We start from the raw sequence: 20,120 nt of genomic DNA, 5'->3' as shown, positions 1-20,120 counted from the left end.
GCTGACTCCTAGCTGCTGCACCCTGCTCTACGGGTCCTCCTGCTCCCGCTCCAGCTCCAGGGCTGCCGCCCTGGGAGGTCCAGGCCTGACTTCCCCTCCTGCAGTTGCTGAGGCGAATCCCAAACAGAAGATGGGGTGGTGGTCCAAAATGGCGGGAGAGGGGGACACTTTTCATTTTGTGCTCTTTCCAGCCGGTTCTGGGTTCCCGGGGAACATGTTCCTCCAAACGTCCCCCATCGCCAAGCCAGGTGTGAGCAAAGCCCCCATCCCCGGGAAGCAGATTCTGCCGGGACCCCCACCCAAGCCCCGGGAGTCCGCGCCTTGAGGGTGCAGGCAGGTCAGGGCCTCTAGGTGGCTCGGTGCTCGGAGACCAGACTGCGCTGCAGGGCGCCGCAGGGGACCTGGCACCCGGACAAGCACAGGCGACAGGACAACCCTGCTAAGGGCTCCGCGGTCAAAGGATCTCACTCAGTAAAGAGTCCCGGAAGTGGCCGCCGATGTGCGGGTAAATGAAGTTATCCTGGCTGAGCTCAAAAGAAGGGGCGCCACTAAGAACTATGAGCTCCGCTGCTACCCGATTCGTTTGCGGCCCATAGTTGGCTTCTCCCTTTAAATATAAGTTTTCATTAGGCTCTTTCTTGCATAAATCGACTGGAAAAGGAAAAGATTTTTATCAACCATACCATACTCTGACGTTAAGTTTTTGAAAAAGACAATGAAAGATGATATTTATTTTTCATTTTTAAATAAAGGCACGGATAAGTATGTTTTCCAATATTCACAAGTGAATAAATACTCAGCAGGCATCCTTCAGCTTCTTCTTGTTCTTCCTTTCACTGTTTTTCAGGCTCCTAGAATCCTTTCTGAGCTGCAGGAAGCCTTCGAAGTTTTTCTTATTCATTAGATAACTCAATGAAATGTTAAAATATTTATTTTTGAATAAACAGTACGATTTTTGCCTGAAGGTTTTCACAAAATATGCCCCTTTATCCAGTGACACATGAATGCTAATCACGACCAGACTGGCCCATCCTGTTGCTTCAAAGGTAAATGTTAGCATTTGGTGACTAGAGTATGCTTGCCAACTTTTTCCAGCTCTCCACTTCCAGTACTTCCACTGTTAGACTGTATCGTATGTGTGAATACTCGTGATTGGTTCCTGTAAGAATGTCTAGTTTTTCAACTATTGTTAGGAGGGTCCTCGTGGTTGTAGTTGTGGATATTGTTTTAATCTGGACCAAGGGACACAAACAGCTTTTCATAAAATAACTTTTCACAGTTCAGCCGATTATGCTAAAATTAAAAAGACATCCACCACCACCACCTCCACCACCGCCGTCACCACCACCGTCAGCAGCGCCACCACCGTTGCCACCACCACCACCACCGCGGCCACCACCGTCACCACCACTGCCACCACTGCTACCAGCACCAGCACTGCCACCACCACCAGCAGCACCACCACCACCAGCAACAGCAGCAGCTTTGTAGCACAATTAAAAGCATCCCGTTCTTTTACCCTGCAATGTAAGCAACCTCACTGCTTTAAGTAGCCACTGTCAGTCCAAGTTCTCTGATATATCTGTATTTGATACAATATTTTAAAATCATTCTGACACAGTGCCACATCAAAATGTATATTTGACGTAGATCATTGAAATATATTTATGCATCAATAAAATGCCCTAAAGCTGTCTCCTTTTCACTATTAGGTTTTTATTAAAAGGCACCCTAATAACTAGTTATGTGCTACTAGGTTTTATTAAAATGCAATAAGGAATTTTAACTTCAGAAAAGCTGAGGAACAGTTTTAAGAGCCTTGCAGCCAAGTCTATATCTCTTCCACCAAAATCAGCCTGACTTCTTCATATTTTATTGGCATGGGGTTTTGTTTATGTGTTTCTTAAATCACAAAATCACTTCTATATGGTAATTGTGGTTATTCAGAAACTATGTCAATATCAAACAGAGGTCAAAGTTAGCTTTATGCATTTTTTTTTGCATAAAGCTTCTATAATACTAGAGCTCCATAAATATTTTAAAAATCATAACCAAAATGTATACAATATTTTTTAAATGTTTAAAGGAACATCAAACAGCCTCTGCTACGTAAAGGCATCTGACTGTGAATTTTACCCACACTTTCTCCCACATGTGGTCTCCAAGTGAAAACAGTGAAGTTTTAAGTTTTTATCCAAGATTACCAAAAAGGAATGCACCAAAATTTTTCTAATTAACAATTTCATTGCCCCCTCACAAAAGTAGTTTTCTTGATTATTGAACAATATCATGTTACAAATTCCAAGCATTAATTTGTACATCCTGGATTATCTAGGCGGTAGATACATGTGACTTGATCATGGAGCCAATTCACACTCAGAGCCAAGCAACCACCAATATTTTTTTCAGAGATACTGAGTTTATCCCACCATCTTTTCTTTCTTTTCTCAAACTGACTTTGCACCCTCATGCACTCACACACATGCACAGAGACAGACAGAGAGACAGAGAGAAAGAGAAACAGAGAGAGCTGTGTTAAATGTAGGTTTTAGCTTTGTGCCTCAGTTAAGTGGTTGAGGTATACCTACACTTAATATAATGTCCCAAACTTGGATTTGAACATTTGAAGTCACAAGATCTATCCTGTGAGTCTAAGTTGGGTCTTGTGGTTCTTTATTATTATTTACCAGCACCAAATCACACCCTCCTTCACTCCCCACTACACTCCTCAAAATACTGGACAAAAGAAAAGTTTAAATCACAGAGGCTGTAGTTTTTCCATTGTCCAGTAGACGGCACAAAAGATCAAGCCTTCAAATGCTAATGATCCACTAAGGCTGTTTGGTTTGGTTTGGAGTGTTTGACCACGTTGTTCATTTTAAACAGCCAGCTAGCCAGTATTGTTTCTGTGAAGCAGAGAAGTATCTCAAATTTAGGATCACTTGCCAAGGTTTTGAAATGTAAAAAAATTTATATTTGTATAACAAAATGCTGCTTCAGATAATTCATCAACTGTTATGAGTTCACAGAGAAGTATGATTGAGTTTATTATTGAAGAGTTACCTTTAAAGAAATAAATTGACAGAAATTACAAGGTATTTCATTTTTAATTATCTTCTAATGGATAAAGAAAATATCTACAATAAAACCTTCAAAATTCCAAATTGAAATTTTGCATGACGCATCTTCGCTTTATATTAAACTTAATACACAACTCAGTCCAGAAAATTGAGCATTATATTATTTCAAATGGGCTTATATATATGTGTGCTTATATAATATGTAGTAGAAAAGGGGAAGAAATTCTCTAAAAGTTTTGTGAGTAGCTTTTGGAAGATATTGGAGGATGAAGTCATTAGAAAAAACTTAGTTGAGATTTTGCCTCTTCTAAAACAATGGGTGACTTTGGCTAGTATTTATACTTTACCACAAGGCTTCTATTTCCCTCTTCGTTCTGCAGACGCTCTTTATGTAGAAGTGTGGGGGGGCAGAGTAAAGTGTGGGCTAATAACTCATTTCCCAGTTAATTTTATTAAGAATTTATAGCACTGTTTAGAAAGTTTTAAGACAACCATAAATTTTATTAGGAATATTTTATTAAGCCCTCCATTTAATTAATAAAAGACCTCTATAACTTCTGAAAATGTCAGAGCTAGTAATTATGTTAACCAGTGTAATTTTTCCCCCTCTAGAGAATAAAGCGTTTTAATGATTTGAAATAGAAAGTTAGTAAGGAAAACACCCCTACCCCATTTTTTCTTAACTTTTGCATTATCCATTCAGAATATAGTGACTTAGGTATTTTCCCTTCAATAGTTGAAGAGCCTAAGCTGACCTCTCATTGACTTCTGAACTGGACCCAGACATTCTTTGTTTTCTGAAGCAAAATGCAGTAAACAAATCTCCCAGTTCTTATAGCCCAGATTGCTTTGGGGCACTTGATTAACGTCTTCCTTAATCCCCTCAGTTAACCCCCTTTCATATCACCTAACCAGGTTTCTCCCTTTTATAGACCTCTACATAGTTTATTTCACTTTTCTCACAGCCATTCATTAGCTTTGACTTCTTGGTACCTTTCTCGTATCACATCCAGGCTCTTATCGCCAGCATTCCTCTATTATCTCCACTAGATTTTAAATCTATTTTCTTTAAGCGGTCTTTCCCTCCTCTTACTTCTGTTTTTTGAAATGTAAATGCTAATGCCTGGGGTGAGATGTGGAGAATGAATGTTCTTGAAGTACAAACCCCAAGTCTCCACACCACAGGACAACTGAAAGAGCGATCACATTTTCACAGGCATCTTAGAGTTAGGTGGCAGATGATAAACTCTTATCATTCTGTGAACACAGCTGCCAAACCCGATTGATTAACAGGCTTATGTTTATTCTGGGCTGGCAAATACACACACATTTTACCTTAAGAGTACCTCTTTAATTTCTGAGGGTTTTGGAGCTGACTCATCAGTGTGAACTTTTGAGACAAAAGCCTAATTCGGGATATAGGTCTTTCCAAAGATACAACTCCTTACAGGAGAACAGAAAATGAGAAGAGAGTTCTCAGATAGGACTGTACCAACAGCCTAAAGGGGCACCACTTATTTTAACAGCCTCCTTGCAGGAGGGTCTAAACAATAGAGACATAGGCCCCAGCCTGCCTCTTTAAAGTCTTCCTTCTCTATATTTGTGAAGATAATCTGAGACAAGGAGAGTAAGCTGAGTATGGAAGGCCCATGTGTAAGAATCAGGGGCAAGCGCCAGAACTCTTCACTGGGTCAAGTTTTCCCAAGATAAAAGTATTATTGCCTTAAAAAGCAAATAACTGAAATAAACTAAGGATAGGTGCTCTCATAGAACAGGTATAACTATCACTGTAGTTTGCTAAGGTATCTAGAACCATCCCTTTACCTTTTCCTTTTAATAGGAGATTAATTGCCACCCTGCTAAAGTTTTTTTTTTTTTTTTTTTATGGCTACTAGATTGCAACTCTACATGTCCTCTGTGCAATTTCTCTCAGCAAGCCCCAACTGTAATAACTGTTTGCTAATTGTAAAATCCTTATCCAGAATGAGGTTTGGGCAAACAATTTGTACTACTGTAATTACATTGTAAAAGTGTTTTAGTCTCTTGATTGTTCTGAATTAATCTTATAAAGGCCTAGGAGTAGCATTTGATTCACAGTTATAAGTGGAAAGGGAGGGGAAGAAGAAAGTTTTCAAAATTAATATGAGTTTACTTCAAGCCCACAAACTCAAACTCTCTTTCTTTAAGGAAAATCTGTGTGCAGGTATTTAAAGTACGTTTATAAGGCAATCTGACACATCATGGTTGAAAAGACAATAGCCTTCTTAATGCTTTGAAATTTTTGGTTGTTTGAAAAGGAGTGACTTACCTGAACCTTCTTTTTTTCATCTCTGCTAGAAAATAATAACAAAAAAAATTTACCGGAAAGCAACAATAAAAAGAAATTATAATTTTTTTCAAATTTGGAAAACTTGCCTTTTCCAAATTTGAAAATGTGGCCGAAGAGTTGAGAGAACTCCAAGCCGGTTACCTAAGTCTTGACGGAGAAGCCCTAGTGCTGTTAAGAGTCTACTGTGGTCATCGAAATGTATTTCGCGGGAAATTTCTCTCGGTTAAAGTACACTTACACAATTTTCCTTGCAGTTCATTTAAAGATCATAAACGTAGGTGTGCCCATGTCGAGGTTTGGCTTGACCCGCCCCCCTCCCCTGGTTTCTCCCTATGCCAGCCACGCGGATGCCTGGCGGGCCTGCTGGAGAGACTGTGCTCACATCCCCGCGAGCAACACTCTGAAGGCGCTCAGGTGTCGAACGTAGCCGGCTAGGGTTCGGGGAAGGGCTTTCGGGCTGCCGGCCCAGATTGGTTCTCTCTGTAATCGGAAAAGAATCGCGTTGCCTGGCCCAGCCAGCGCTGTTTCCCGAGAAATAAAGGAAAGAAATCGCCTTCCTGAGACGGAGAGGTTTCATCTTGGCCTGAAATTCTGCTTCCAAGTTCACGGGGGCGGGGGGGGGGCGGCGCGCGAGAAGGTGTCAGGTAGTGGCATAAAGGCGCTGACATGCGGGCCTGCCTTAACCTCCTGCGTGATGTATAGGGGCGTTTGTGCCAGAAAACTGTACACATGTTTGTGATGGAGAAAAGCAGAAGATCCTAAAATTTGTGTGTGGGTGTGCGTGTGGGGGGGGGGAGAGGGAGAGAGGGAGAGAGAGAGAGAGAGAGAGAGAGAGAGAGAGAGAGAGAGAGAGAGAGAGAGAGAGAGAGAGAGAGAGAGAGAAAGAGGAGGGGAATGGGGAGGAAGAGAGAGGGAGGGAGGGAAGGAGGGAGTAATTGGTGAGGGATCCTAGGGTGAGGTTTTTTAAGCAGCCGGAGCTCTTTCAAGGTAAAGCGCATCTGAGGCTTTGGGTGAAAGTGTGTCGGCTCTTGAAGCATATATGGGACCAGCACCGTGTCGAGGCGGGGGCGGTGTGCGAGAGGCTGGGAAGACTCAGCTACTCCGCTTCACAGGAACTCCTCTGTTGGGGGGAACTGGGCACTGACTCGTGTGAAGTACTAAAATAAGCAATAGATGTCGCTTAGGGAGGCTACGGTCGCTCGGTGGAACCTGATTCCAGTTCTCTGTTCTGATGCTCTCTTTGTGTCCCCTACTCCTCGAGAGCCCACTTAACAGAAACTTGAACCCTATCTCTTGGATTGATGTAAATTTTCTTTTAGTTTGCACATTTAACAATTGGCCTCAATACATTTTAGAGCTCCTAACCTTTTCCAAACAATCTCTGCGGACAGGAGCTCCCTAATCCTTCTCAAAACTCTTCTCCCCCACTTATACTCCCCTTTGGGGTGGGGGTTCGATGTGCAGCTGGCGGGGTGAAATGGGGAAGGGGACGATGGGGGCGTGGAGACGGCTGCTTTGGGGTGGGGGGTCAGCCTTTTGGCCACCATCGGGGCGGGAATCCGGATTGGCAGTTTGCATTCCCGGCTGATCGAAGCTCCCTGCTGATCGATTATTTGATAATTGATTTTCCCCGCAGCCAATACGCGTCCGCCCTGGCGGGAGCGCCTCCTGATTGGCCGAGCCCTCCTCCACCGCTGCCTACCGAGATTTGGGTGAGCTCATTTTCCAGTCGACCGCAGGGGGAGTTTTCTGCAAGGTTTCAGCTGAAGGGAGGGGGAAAAAATCCTGCTCGGAGTCGAGCGAGCTGCGAGCCCTGCTCCGGGATGTGAGGTTTCCAGCCTGCTGGTTGAGCTGCTGCGGCTGAGCCATCTCGGCAGATCAGAATCGGGCGGGCTGAGAAATAAAAATGAAAATGACACCATCAAATATAATAATAAAGGGCAAGTTTAAAGTGAGAGAATAAAGAAGAGAATTTTTTGTTTTGTTTTGTTTTAGCTAGAGAATAGGTATTTAAAGGGAGAAAGTTCAAATCAGTGGTTGATTGGAGCCTCCGAGTTGTGGATAGGGGCAGCTTTTTGTCTGAAACCTCAGCTCCTGAAGTGAATGTCTTTGGTACTGGGAGTTTTCCTTGAGCCGGGCTGAGGAAAGCGGAGTGGAGTGGGGGAAGGGCTGGGGAGGAGAGCGCGGAGTGTTGTCAGGGAAAAGCTGGGGCCGCCGAGTCCCTCCAGGCCCGAGCACGGCCACGGCCGGGGCCCCTCAGCGCCTCGAAGACAAAGGCGGCGCGGCCGTAACCCTAACCTAACGCGCCGGCCCGTCGCGCCGCGCCCTGGGCGCACCGCCGCCTCGCCTGGAGCGGATCGGAAAAAGCCTCCCTCCCCGCGGCGCCCGGGCCCCGGCTCCACCCGCGAGGTCTGGGCTGCTCCAAGCCCGCGTCGGGTTTCGCTTTCCGGCGATCATAAATAGCTTCGTGTTTGTAAACAGGCGCTGGGGGCACATTCCCGGCTCTCAGCTCATTGTTCCCTCCCTTCCTCTCTCACTTCGCGCAGGACGCCAGGGCTGGGGCTGGGGGCCTCCAGGGCTAGGAGGTGGGGGCGTCCAGACCCCCGAAGTGAGAAAATGCAAGCATTTCCTTTCCTTGGGTCGGGTGTCCACCTCTGACAGTTAAAAACTCTAAGCTGGATCTGCAGGAAACCTCAGACATCTCCACCCCACGTTCTTGCGACTCCTCAGCAGAGCCTTTTCTAACCTTGCTCCTGCTTCTCCTTCCCTCTCCCGTTTGACTTTTCGACTTGGGGTGCTTAGTTCTGAGAATCCAGTACTTTCCGCATCACCCCCCTCTGCCCGAAAAATTCTGGCAGACCCCAATAATTTCGAGGAAAGTCTTGAAGTCTATGCGCAGAGCTCTGTGCAAAATAACTCCCACCTCTGCCTTACCCCTCGTTTATTCCCAATTTATTTCAAGAGTCGGCTTTAGGGAGAGTCTGGAGGGGGGAGGGAGAAAAAAGAATACGGAAAATAAAGCCGGCGGCCGGGATCTGCTGGCCGCGTTTGTGCGCGTGTGCCCTGGATGTGCGGGTGTTTGTGACTGGGCGTGCGATTTAATGGAGCGCCTCTCTGCTTCTCCAGTGCGGCCAGAGCTCGGTTCGCGCACCCACCCCTGCCGAGGAGCCTACTTGCTGCAGCCCAATGCATTGTGTAAGACGCGACCTGTTATGGCCACCACTACTTCCGGGTTCTAGCATTCTGGTCGGAATCCACCTCTCCGCCTGTGCAACACACACTTTACACACGCACGGGGACTGCAAGAGGGCAGCATCGATTGTGGCTCCTTTAAGACAAACTCAGACAGACATTTTTTTTAACCCTCCTCCTCTAATCTCCCTCCAGTGCAGCAGTTGCAAAGAGGGAGAGAGAGAGAAAGAGAAAGAGAGAGCGAGCAAGAGAAGAAACTGATTAGGAATTAGGACTGATTCAAGGGAAGCGAGCGCTAGGGCTTTGTGCATTTGAATATTAACATTTGAGGTGTTCTGACCAGAAGAAGACAGAGCGGATGATCATTCATTCACCACGTTGACAACCTCGCCTGTGATTGACAGCCGGAGTGGCAGAAAGCCATGAGATTTGGTAGTTGGGTCTGAGGGGCGCTCTTTTTTTTTTTTTTTTAAACTGATTTTTGAGGGAGAGAAGATCTTTTTTTTTTCTTTTTCTTTTTTTCTTTTATTTTTTTTCTTTTTTTCTTTCTTTTTTTTTTTTTCTTTGCCCCCGCTGCTGTCTTGGAAACGGAGCGCTTTTATGCTCAGTGACTCCGGCGCTTTGCTTCAGGTCCGGTAGACCGAAGATCTGGGACTAGTAGCTCACGTTGCTGGAGACGTTAAGGGATTTTTCGTCCTGCTTTTTCAAAATTTTTTTTCCGGGGGAGTTTGCGTATTTCTTTCTTTTCACACTGGCCTTAAAGAGGATATATTAGAAGTTGAAGTAGGAAGGGAGCCAGGGAGGCCGATGGCGCAAAGGGTACGTATTAAAAAACAATTGTGGAACTCAAATGTGAAATTAAATTGAAACGTGGCTGAAAGACACTGCTAAAAAGTTTCCTTTTTTCTCTGTCTTTTTGAATCAGGCTCCTAAAGCCGTGGCCTAAAGCAAGAGTATTTATTCAATGCATTTGTAGACTTATGTATGTTACATGTAATTGTTAATTGGAGTAGTCAAATTTTCTACAGATTCCTAACCAGCAGCTATACAAACAAAATACAAGCTCGGGCAATCATCTGGTTAAAAAATAATAATTATAATAAAAAACAGAAACGCTAGATGTCTAATGCTATAATGTGAGCATTCAGGGAGCAGAAGTTTAGAGCTATTTTAAAACTAAAAGAAGCAGCTAGAAACTTCTAATATGTTATTGATTATGTTCATCTTTAATATCATTAGAAGTATTCAGCTTTTTTAAGCAAATAACTTTTCCATAGTACAGTGGTTTTTTAGATCAGGAAACATTCATCTTTTAAAAATAATTTTAATGTGCATAGATTTTTGTGCAAGGTAATACTTTGAAAGTTTTTCTTAGACAATCCCTGCACTAATTGGATACTAAGCACACAGCTACTCACTTCTAAAATGCAATACTAATTTCCCTAATATTCCTATTTGAATGGAAATGTAGTGAGAGTAAAGTGAGACAATGACAACCCAACTGAGGTAGTTTCTTGAAAGAAAGGAGGTCTACAAAAAGCCTTCCTTGCATAATTTGTGTCCTGGCCCTCAAAGCCCTGTTTGCAAAAGAAAGTTACTAGGCTGACACATTTTTCTTTACTCCTTTGGTTCAGGCAAATGTCAGCGTTCTTCCAAACTCTTTTCACACCTCTGGCTCTAAGGAGATGAAAGTGGCAATTCCTCTTTTCTTTGAAAATCATTTCACTCTCGATGTCTTCAAATGTTCAGGGGAAAAAAACTTTCCTGGAATGAACCAATGAGAAAAATCTAAATAGCTAAATTTTGCCAACAAAAATAATGACAATCAATATGAAAGTTTTTCTGGAGGAAGAAGATGGGGGTGGTGGTGTTGTATGTGAATTTGCTACTGAATTTGCTTTAAACCTGACGAGTAACATTTGCCTCATTGACTTCTAGTCTGGGAAGAAAGTTCGTAAGAGTAAAGAAAATAGAGTAACTAACTGTTCCAACTATGGATTTTCTTTAACATTGTGATGGAAATTGCCCAATTCTTAACTCAGCTCTAATGTACAAGAAAATCTACCCTTCTCTGAGTTTCACTTATAAGGGGACCAGTTAGTTTTGTATAAATTAGCTTAGTTTGTCTTGGAAAGCAAAGGAAATGCAGTGTCTTGCAGGACTGCCTAACCCTCGCTGGCAGGGAAATAAAACAAGAAGTCTGTCTGAATTCACGTGCTTGGCGTAGCTGTTCCCATCCTAACTTTTTTTTTTTTTTTAATTCTCCCTGATGGGAAGGGGCTGTGAAATTAGGTAGGTTTGCTGCACTGTCCTGGCACGTTTTATTGTTGTGATTTTGAATTTCCTTCTCTAGAGACATGCACTTTTTACCACATTTACCTTCCAGGAGAATGCCTCCATTTCTTTCCTTCTTTCTTCTTTCCTTCCTTGCTAAAGGATTCTGAATTTCTTAACTACTGATAGAGACACAAGTTAAGGCAAGACCGTTCATCCTAGCCGGGTCTCACCGAGAATCCTAGAATTTTTACTTTAAAAATTATTATTTTTTTTTTAAATAAGAAATCTCTAAAGACTCAAGGCCACCGAATTCCAGGTTGAAGGATCCAGTTGGACTGACATTATATAAGCTCCGTGCCTTGCCGCTCTCTCATTTGCCCTCCTGGCCTTCTGAACCTTGCTTCTCTTCCTGTTTGTCATGCAGTACGACGACCTACCCCATTACGGGGGCATGGATGGAGTAGGCATCCCCTCTACGATGTATGGGGACCCGCATGCGGCCAGGTCCATGCAGCCGGTCCACCACCTGAACCACGGGCCTCCTCTCCACTCGCATCAGTACCCGCACACAGCTCACACCAACGCCATGGCCCCCAGCATGGGTTCCTCCGTCAATGACGCTTTAAAGAGAGATAAAGATGCCATTTATGGGTAGGTACAACGGGCAGCAGGTTAAATGGATGAGAAACGGCGCTTCCCCTATTTCCCTTTGCCCTCGGTAAGGGGAAAGCCAGAGGTCTCTGGACTGGAGGTACATTGCTTGATGACTCTTCATTCGCTCTGCATGGAGAATTTGGGAAGGTGGCCTACCATCCCGGACGCCCTCCTCTATACAGGCTCCGCGCCAGCCCAGCTCCCCGCTCCGCCGAGGCCATGTCCGCGAAGGGGTCGCCGTACAGGAGAAGTTGCTCAAGGTCCCTCGTCCTCTCTCAGACCCCGGCTCCGTAGCTCAGAGGGTTTGAGTCCTGGGTCTCTCCCATGCGCTGGGAGAGCGTTGGGGGGGTTTCTAAATGTAGGCGCCTTTGTGTTGGAACGAAACTTTTAGTTTAAAGGAAAATCTTTTAAGCCACTGATTGTTCTGACTTGCTAAGTTTACTCAGCAACCGTATGCTGGCTCTGCCACCGCACAATAAAATCAAGGGAGGACAGTTGCAGGTCAGGCAAGGGGAAAAAGCTTTGCATTTAGAGAGTCTAACCACTGTAGTCAAGGAGAGGAGCTCGATCTGAGTTGTTACAGACATTAAGAAACTTCTACTTATTTTAGACTTTGTGATCAAAGGCGAACCTGCAGGATTTAGAAGTAGATGCGGGATGATATGGGCCGTGTTGTTTTCTGGCTGCGGTTCACACCGTGTTCTCTCCGTCATCGGATTAGCCCCTGGACTAGTAAAATCCTTTGAAAGTCATTTGTGCCTACTGTGTGCTGATGAATTTGGGGACCTCTTTTGACTTTGCATCAACTTTTATTTCTTTTTTAAAAATCGTGCAACACTGACCATCCCTAGCTAAAAACCCTTTCTGCTTTATTTTTCTGGTCCCTTGTGTGATGGGCTTGTTTAAATCCCAGCGTTGTCTCCTCAGCGTTAACTGCAAATGGTTTAGGCTCTGGGACAGAACATTTGGGGAAGCTTTGAAAAGAACCCCAAACTGTTAAATTTCCAGCTGGGCTGTGAGAGCTAATAAAAGACTTGAGACACCTCCTTGGGCATTAGAAGAGGCTTTTTTTTTTTTTCTTTTATGGGCTAAGATAAGAACATCTAGGCCCCTCGCAGTACTAGCTGCTTTGCCATTCTGCGGAGACAAAATGAAAGGCTTTCTTGCAGGACCATTGGAAGGAACTTTCTTTGGGGGGTGGTGGGGAACATCGGCGAAGGGAACAGTATGCAGGGAGCCGAAGAGGCGCCTCCCAGCTCTGCGAGGGTTGTGGGGTGGAGATCGGTAGGTGTAGACCCTGACAGCCGGTCCCGCAGCCGTAGAGGTCCTTTCTCCAAGTTAGCTGAGCGCCTGCCACCGAGATCCCCAGCCTGCGGCTTCGCGAGGCTGCCTTGGAGGAGCCCACTGGAACGAGCTATCCCAGCCCCTATGCCCAGCGCCTTTCACCTACTCCAGGTCCTGGATGTGCAGCAGAGGGACGAGGGCTTGTCGGGTGGGAAACTTAATTCAAAATGGCTGCTGGAACCGCTTGGGTTTTATTCTTAGCAAATGTTACCAATTTCTCTGGCCAGATATGCTGAACCGATCCTCAGACACAGTCCGTGGCTTAGGGCCTCCGACTTCGGGGCCCTAGGAGGAAGGGGAGGTGAGCAGTCACCTAGGAGGGGGGTAGGGGGAGGAAAAAAGTAGATGGCAAAATTAGGGAGGGGGTCCCTGCCTTCAGCTCCTCCGGCTGCTTTTCTTGGGCGCCTGTTTTCCCTGACTCAGGACTAACCACTGTGTTGTTTGTGACTGTTGTATTTTCTTGCAGACATCCCCTCTTCCCTCTCTTAGCACTGATTTTTGAGAAATGTGAATTAGCTACTTGTACCCCCCGCGAGCCGGGGGTGGCGGGCGGGGACGTCTGCTCGTCAGAGTCATTCAATGAAGATATAGCCGTGTTCGCCAAACAGGTCAGCAAAATAAATGTTTAAAAAGTAAAAGAAAAAAGGTGGGGACCTTCCTCCCCCCACCCAGCACATTTGCAAGAGTATCCAGCAAATAGTCCACCCTAAGCCATGCCTGTTACAACTACCCTGAGATTTTCCTCCAATATGGGTGTCTGTTTGTGGGCGACTCAAAATCGCCCATATTCTTTAAGGCTTCATAACCTGACACAGAAAGCTCCCTCTATAAAATAAAATCACAAACACCACGCACTGGAGCTGCCTTGGACTTGGCCAGCTGGGCAGCGTCCTCTAGAAGAGTAGCTGCTGGTAGAAGTCACCCTGAGCTCTAGGCTTGTTTTCGGCTTATTTGATCCACGTTGAAGTGTTTCTGCGCGGGACGAACTCGGTGACACCGAGTCCCTCCCGGCGGTTACATCCTGCCCCCGACAGTGTAATGAGGCAAGAAACTAGAAAGGCGACCAGATTTCAAATGTTTCTTTCTCCCCCCTCTCCCTTCCCTTCTCACTTCTATTTAGATTCGCGCAGAAAAACCTCTATTTTCTTCTAATCCAGAACTGGATAACTTGGTAAGAGCGGACCCTTTACTCCCCTCCCCCATCACCCCTCCCCCTCAGCCCCCCAGCTTTGCTTTGAGACCCCTGAGGTTTCTAGACAGGTCTTCCCGTCGTTGCATGTCGGCTGCAAATGTTTCCGTCCACGGACAAGTAGTCCGAGACAAGATCCCCGGGAAATAAATTTATCTGGAGAGGGGCCGGGCGAGCGGCGCGGGAAACGCGAGCTTTTGTTTTTTATGACAGCCGGGCAGCGCAGCTCTAATCAGAGAGGGGATTTATCTCCGGGCCTGTCAGCGTGTGAGCTTAAACTTTTCGGACTAACCAGCCTTCAGAGTCGCGTCACGAGGGCAGCGACCGGGCCAGAACCCCCTAACCACCAGTTTGCCTGAGAGGTGTGCGGAAGGCAGCAGAAAGTTCGCAGTGCGAAAAGCCACAATTTGGGCACTATTGGACTATTTTCTGTGCACACCTTACAAAGAAACATCTAGTCCCGGGATGTGGCCCTCTGGGGGTGCAGTTGGGGCAGTGGGTCTGAGAAAGGGAAGAGAACCATGGGGAAGAGAGTGTTTATGATCCCTACTTAGATGCTTTGTTGTTGTTTTAGCTATTGTTTTTTCTCCTTAAGAAATAGAAACCTCTAGATGGTACCCAGTCGCTGCTATTAAGTTTTAGTGTTATTGCCATAAATCAAAATAACTCTATTTACTGGGGGGATGGGGTGGGCTGGAGATGCTAGAGCTGTGACAGCCAATTTTCTGCAAACTAGGAATGGGGCGCTCATTCTTTTTGTATCTTTGCAGATGATTCAAGCCATACAAGTATTAAGGTTTCATCTGTTGGAATTAGAGAAGGTAATTTCTCTAGCCTCTTTTGCTTTTGCTCCCTCACCCCCAAATACACAGGGTGGGGGGAGGGTTCTGAATGGCTGAAGTTCAGGCTTCTGAGACATTTGCATAAATGTCTTTCTTTCTGGTAATTACTGTCAAGGCCAATCTTAGTGTCCATTTCTCTTTGCAGTTTAATTACAATTTCAGCCACTAAAACGGGGATCACAAACGCCCTAGCCTTGTATTCATTCTTAATACCTTGCTGGCTTGGTATAAATAGTTGCAATTCTGTGCATCCCGGGTGATATTTAGGATGCTGTTGTGAGTTGCTTCACAGGTTATACCTTTGTGTCCTCTTTTTCTCTTCTGTCTCTTCTTTGCTACCTCTGGTGTGTGTTTGGGGTGGGGGCAGTTTTGTTTAGTTTTAGTGAGTTTCTGGAAGACAGTCTGAGAGCAGCAGCAGGTCAGACACAGAGGAGAGGCGGATGGGGGAGGAGGAGATCGGACAGGGAGGAGGTGGTAGGGAAGATACATTAAACCGTTTTGCAGAGACAAAGCAGAGTTGATAATCATGTCAATTCTTTGAATCTGCGAATCCTGCATACACCCCACCTTCACACTCAGGAAAGGGTGTGGGGTAACACGACTTTGCTAGTTGTTCTATAAATCTCAGCAATAAAAACTTAATGCATTGTAATTCAAACTAACATTAAATTGCAAGCACGCTTGGGTTTCTTGGTGAATTTTTGCATCTCAGTGATGCCTGGGACCCGTAAGAGACCACTCCACTTACAACTAAATATTTTGAAGTAGTCTTTTTCTTTAAAAATAATCAATTTGATACATTTTTGTGGCTACAGGTTTTTTTTACAATATAATCAGTACTAGTAATTTAATTTCCTTCTCTTTTTTAAAAGAAGTATCCTAAAATATGCTTCTTATGGATAGAAACCCTAATTACATATGTTTTGGGGACTTGGGTTGTCAGGCATATATCCTATGCCACCCATAGTTCTGGTCTTTTGGAGACTATATATATATATATATATATATATATATATATATATATATATATATGCGTTTTTCTTAGACGCATTGGAAAAGGACCTATGATAAAGTAACTGGATGAAATTAAATAGTGTACCTTAAATGTCACCCACGCAGGTCACCTCTCTAATGGCCACAGCCCCGGGAGCAGATGAATTTAACACGGGTGTTGAATATGTTGTAGCCTGTGAATCATCTTGTCACTGTCAATTTTCTGGGATATCTCTATTTTGCAAGAAAAGAAAGTTATTCCTAATTCTGGTTGCATCTGGGGGTCTCTGGAGGACAATTGCCCTGTGTTTCCCCTATTTGGAAGTTTGGATCTCACAAGGGAGGTGGATTGCACTTGTCAATGTCATTTATGCACTTCTGATTATATTTCCATTTTTTTTTATTTCTGTCATAATGTAGGTACACGAATTATGTGACAATTTCTGCCACCGGTATATTAGCTGTTTGAAAGGGAAAATGCCTATCGATTTGGTGATAGACGATAGAGAAGGAGGATCAAAATCAGACAGTGAAGATATAACAAGATCAGCAAATCTAACAGACCAGGTATGTGCTTTTCAATTTCAACATCCCTGGGAAAAAAAAAAAAAAATCTGTATGCATATTGCTTGCTGGGTCACTACCACCTCCTTTTATTATTTGCATATGATTAAGTCCCTTTTAGATACATTTCCATCGAAATGAAAATTTTTGAATAATGTGGCTATTATTGCTTCATTAAGGCTAGCTCTGGGATTCGACCTGGAGAGATGAGCTTGTAAAAGCTTTGCCTGCAAACTTGACCTGTTTCTTGTCGCTTTTAATTTTTGTCTTTATTTTATTTACCCTCTATAATAATGGGAGTGTTAACTGCCAGTGACCGCCTCTGATTGTAGGGCTTTGTTCTGGAGCATTTTCCCCCCGCTTCTATCTTGAAGAAAAGAAAAGTGTAGGGTCTGCTTATTTCTTATTTTATTAGGAATAAACCCAAGATAGGTGGTCTAAGAAAGACAGCGAGGGTTTGAAATCTAGCAAATGCTGGCTATTTTCTCCCTGTCTATACGGTTCATTAGCCTGTCTTGTCAGTTTTCCTCGGCCGAACGCTTCTAGACCTCACTGAACATTGCTTTGTGCAGTGCTCGCTGCAAGCTCGCCCATTTTATCGTACTTCAGAGAAAAAATAAGACCAGGCCGAGGGTATAAAAACAGATAAATATGGACTTTTCTTCTTTTCCACTCATCCTCCAGTTGGTACGTGCTCTGGGCCCTCTGGGTTGGCAGCTTTTGGAGGTGTCAGCATTAAGGGCACCTCGGCGACTCCCTCGGTGTGGCGGGTGGGGGACCTCGCGCCACCCTGGCTGGCTCTCAGCTGCAGGCCTTTGCTTGCTTCTTCCTTGCTCTCCATCCTCCCTCCAGGCTCTTCTTCCGCCGCTTTGCTAAGTGGGGACTACTTTTATTCGGACTTGCTGGGGAGGAGGGAAGTTCACTCCCTTTCTCACCCCAACATCACTATTTGCTCCCAGTCTCTCTCTCTGTCGAGTCGCTGTGTCTCTGGATTGGTCCGAAAGAGTTGCAAAAATGCCTTGAAAGTGAGGAGAGGGTGGGATAAAACAGGGCTCAGGACAGCTCTCCGTTGCGAATTGTTGCAACGTGTCTAGAGATTTGGGTTACGAGCCTCTCCGCCTTTCCATATATAAGTGAAGGCCCAGAGTTGTTTCTCTCTTTGACTTGGCACGTGAGCCCGTCTTGGGGGAGAGATCAGCCTGCCTTTGTTAAGCCAAAGGGCAGCCAGTCATGCAGCTTTCCTCTGCAAGATCTGCCACATCACTGTTGACCAGCAGCTATTCTGCCATATCCTTGCTCGAGTGCCCTACTTCTCTGTCTTGGTGTCATCTTAAAGTTTTCTTCTCTTAACGTCACCCCCTTAAAATAAATTCCCGGTTTGAATTTCTCTGGGGAACCCCACGACAGAGGCTGAATCCTCCTTTCCCCACGAAAAGTGGAGGGCGGGCAGAGCTGAGCTTTAAAAGCGGCAGCGCGCGGCGTCCTAACTATTATTTGCCAAGTTGCAAACTTTCGGCAGTGTAGACGAGTGCCCAGAACAGGCAGCCTGCGCAATCCTGGCGCGGCCTGCCGAGGTGGGAAATCTGCAGGCGGCTGCTGGCCCGGCCTGGCCCGGGCCCCGCGGGCCGCCAGCCCTCGCCCCCGAGCTGTAAGTGCAGATTCCGCTGAGCAACCCTCGGGTAGCTGCTGTTGAATAAAAATTGTAATCCAACAAGCCTAACTAGAAAATGGGATTCTAAAAGCTCCGGAGTGCTGGGTACATAAAGCTATTTGAGCAAATTACAAGAATCGCTTAGGGGCATGAATGAAATCAACACTTTAATTGCCTCCAAAATGAAGATTTATACCCCATTTTCTCAACGAATCATTATTTTATCAAAGTCAAAGATAAAGGACCAAAGTTATGGGGTATTTTTTGGTGGGGGGGGGATGCAAAACTGATATAACATCGTTGAGTTCTTCCACCTACTCCTTCGGTAAACTTTGTTACCCAATTGCCTTAATTTGAGCTGCAGATTGGTAGGCATTTCTATTGGATAAAAATAGGCATTTTATTCTCCACCCCGACCTATAAAATGAGAAGCCTGCCTCCCACCCCCGCCGCCTGTGAGGGGGCTTCGCAGCTTTGGCTGAGCTGGTGGCGCTGTTGGCCTGTGCGCGTGGGCTTGCTCGCGTGACCCCTCGGGCTCACCTAGGTCACAGCTGGTCGGAGGGCAACAAACCGAAGTTTGTACTTTCTAATTGACCGCTTCCCTAGAGCCAGGAGTGAATGCACCTGGGCTCCCTTTCGAGCTGGGAGTGCAGAGCGCGGGGCGCGAGCGGGACTGTGTCTCGGACGCGGAGTGGAATCCCCTGTTCTGGGAAGTGGGGCGCGAAGGACAAGGTACTAGGGCCTCCCCGTGGGCGCCAGTTCTGCTCGAGGATGCCCAGGGACGCTGGACCCCTAGTGCGGTGCCCTGGGGGCTAGGTCCAGGAAGGACGGCCTCGCCACCTGTCTGCGAATGCGGCCCAGCCAGTTTGAGCTTCGGCGTAGGGTGCGCTCTGAGACTGGATGCTTCAGGTGTGGTGCGAGCGCTGGGCCTCGTTAGCTCATTAACCCCTCTGTCTCTAGGGCCTGCTGGCGGCACGGTTTATTTTATTTTATTTTTTTCCTCGGAGGGCGCGAAGGCTGCCATCCGCGCAGGGACCTGAGATCGACGACTTTGATAGCAGCGGGTTTCCCGGAGGGCTAAGTCGCGGAAATACACTTGGCCTTGTAGTGCTGTTGGTTTTCTGTTTGTTTGTTTGTTTGTTGATTTGAGTTTTAAAATCACATTAAGACGCCAGTAAAAGCTGTAATCCTGCCCCCGCCCCACCAACTCCCACTCCCAGACCCTGAAGTCGTCCGTGCCGGCGCAGCCCTCCTGGGCGCCCTCTCTCGACCGCCACGCTCCCCACCTCTGCACCGACGCCCCGACGCCTGATATCCGGGGGCGGCGGGGGGCCCCGGGGGCTTCCGGGCCTCGGCGTGTAGCGAGGCAAAGGGTGAGACCCGGGAGCGGGCTCAAAGGGGGACCCAAGTTGGAGGCGTCGAGGCGAGGGTTGAGCCTGGTTAGCGGTGGAGAAGGACGCAGGTCTGAGTGGGAGGCGAGGCGCGTGCTTGGGGGGCCCAGGGTGGAACTGGGGACACCCAGAGAGGTTAGGCGGGGAAGAGTTCTGCCGCCCAGACGCTAGACTCCAGGCGCTGCGCTCCAGGAAGGAGCCGTCGAATGAAGCCGTCCTTCCGAGAGGGCTGTTTGTTGCTCGCCACTCCTTGAACCTAAGCATTTTTCACTCCAAGAACCAGGCGTGAGAGAAAAGAGAGCGGAGCAAAGAGTCTTCGGGTCCCTAAGGCCACCTTCCGAGTGGCTAGGCTTGCTCTCAGCGAGCGGGGACTAGCTGGGCCTGTTCTCGGGCGCCAGCCCCAGTTCTCCTACAAGCAGCGAGGAGGCAAAGAAATGGTCCCTTTGGATTACATTTTTTATTCAACAGCAGCTCTCCGGGGGGTCCTTGGCTGAATTTGCATTAACGGCTCTTGGGAGAGAACTGGCGGGCTGCACAGGGCGCCCTGTTGCATGTTAATCCAGATTTGTCTCTGACATCTGGGGAGAAGTAATGTGGCTCTTGGAGATGGAACC

The 20,120-nt window shown here is 46.2% G+C and overlaps 1 protein-coding gene across 2 annotated transcripts in view; it reads left to right on the top strand.

Annotated features, from left to right (window-relative positions):
* Positions 1 to 8,597: 8,597 nt before the first annotated feature.
* The window catches only part of MEIS1 (Meis homeobox 1), a 135,089-nt gene continuing 123,566 nt past the window's right edge, over positions 8,598 to 20,120 (top strand). Inside the window, exons 1-6 of one of the 2 annotated variants that reach the window (XM_011365609.2) lie at positions 8,598 to 9,420; positions 11,303 to 11,529; positions 13,343 to 13,484; positions 13,997 to 14,047; positions 14,836 to 14,886; positions 16,321 to 16,467. In XM_011365609.2, the coding sequence (XP_011363911.1) occupies positions 9,409 to 9,420; positions 11,303 to 11,529; positions 13,343 to 13,484; positions 13,997 to 14,047; positions 14,836 to 14,886; positions 16,321 to 16,467 (630 nt within the window). In that variant the 5' untranslated portion in view covers positions 8,598 to 9,408. The remainder of the gene's footprint in view (positions 9,421 to 11,302; positions 11,530 to 13,342; positions 13,485 to 13,996; positions 14,048 to 14,835; positions 14,887 to 16,320; positions 16,468 to 20,120) is intronic. The other variant, XM_023533844.1, reaches the window with a different exon arrangement.

This window comes from Pteropus vampyrus, unplaced genomic scaffold (assembly GCF_000151845.1).
Source record: "Pteropus vampyrus isolate Shadow unplaced genomic scaffold, Pvam_2.0 Scaffold113, whole genome shotgun sequence".
Lineage (NCBI taxonomy): Eukaryota > Metazoa > Chordata > Mammalia > Chiroptera > Pteropodidae > Pteropus > Pteropus vampyrus.
This window is presented reverse-complemented; position numbering and strand designations above follow the sequence as displayed.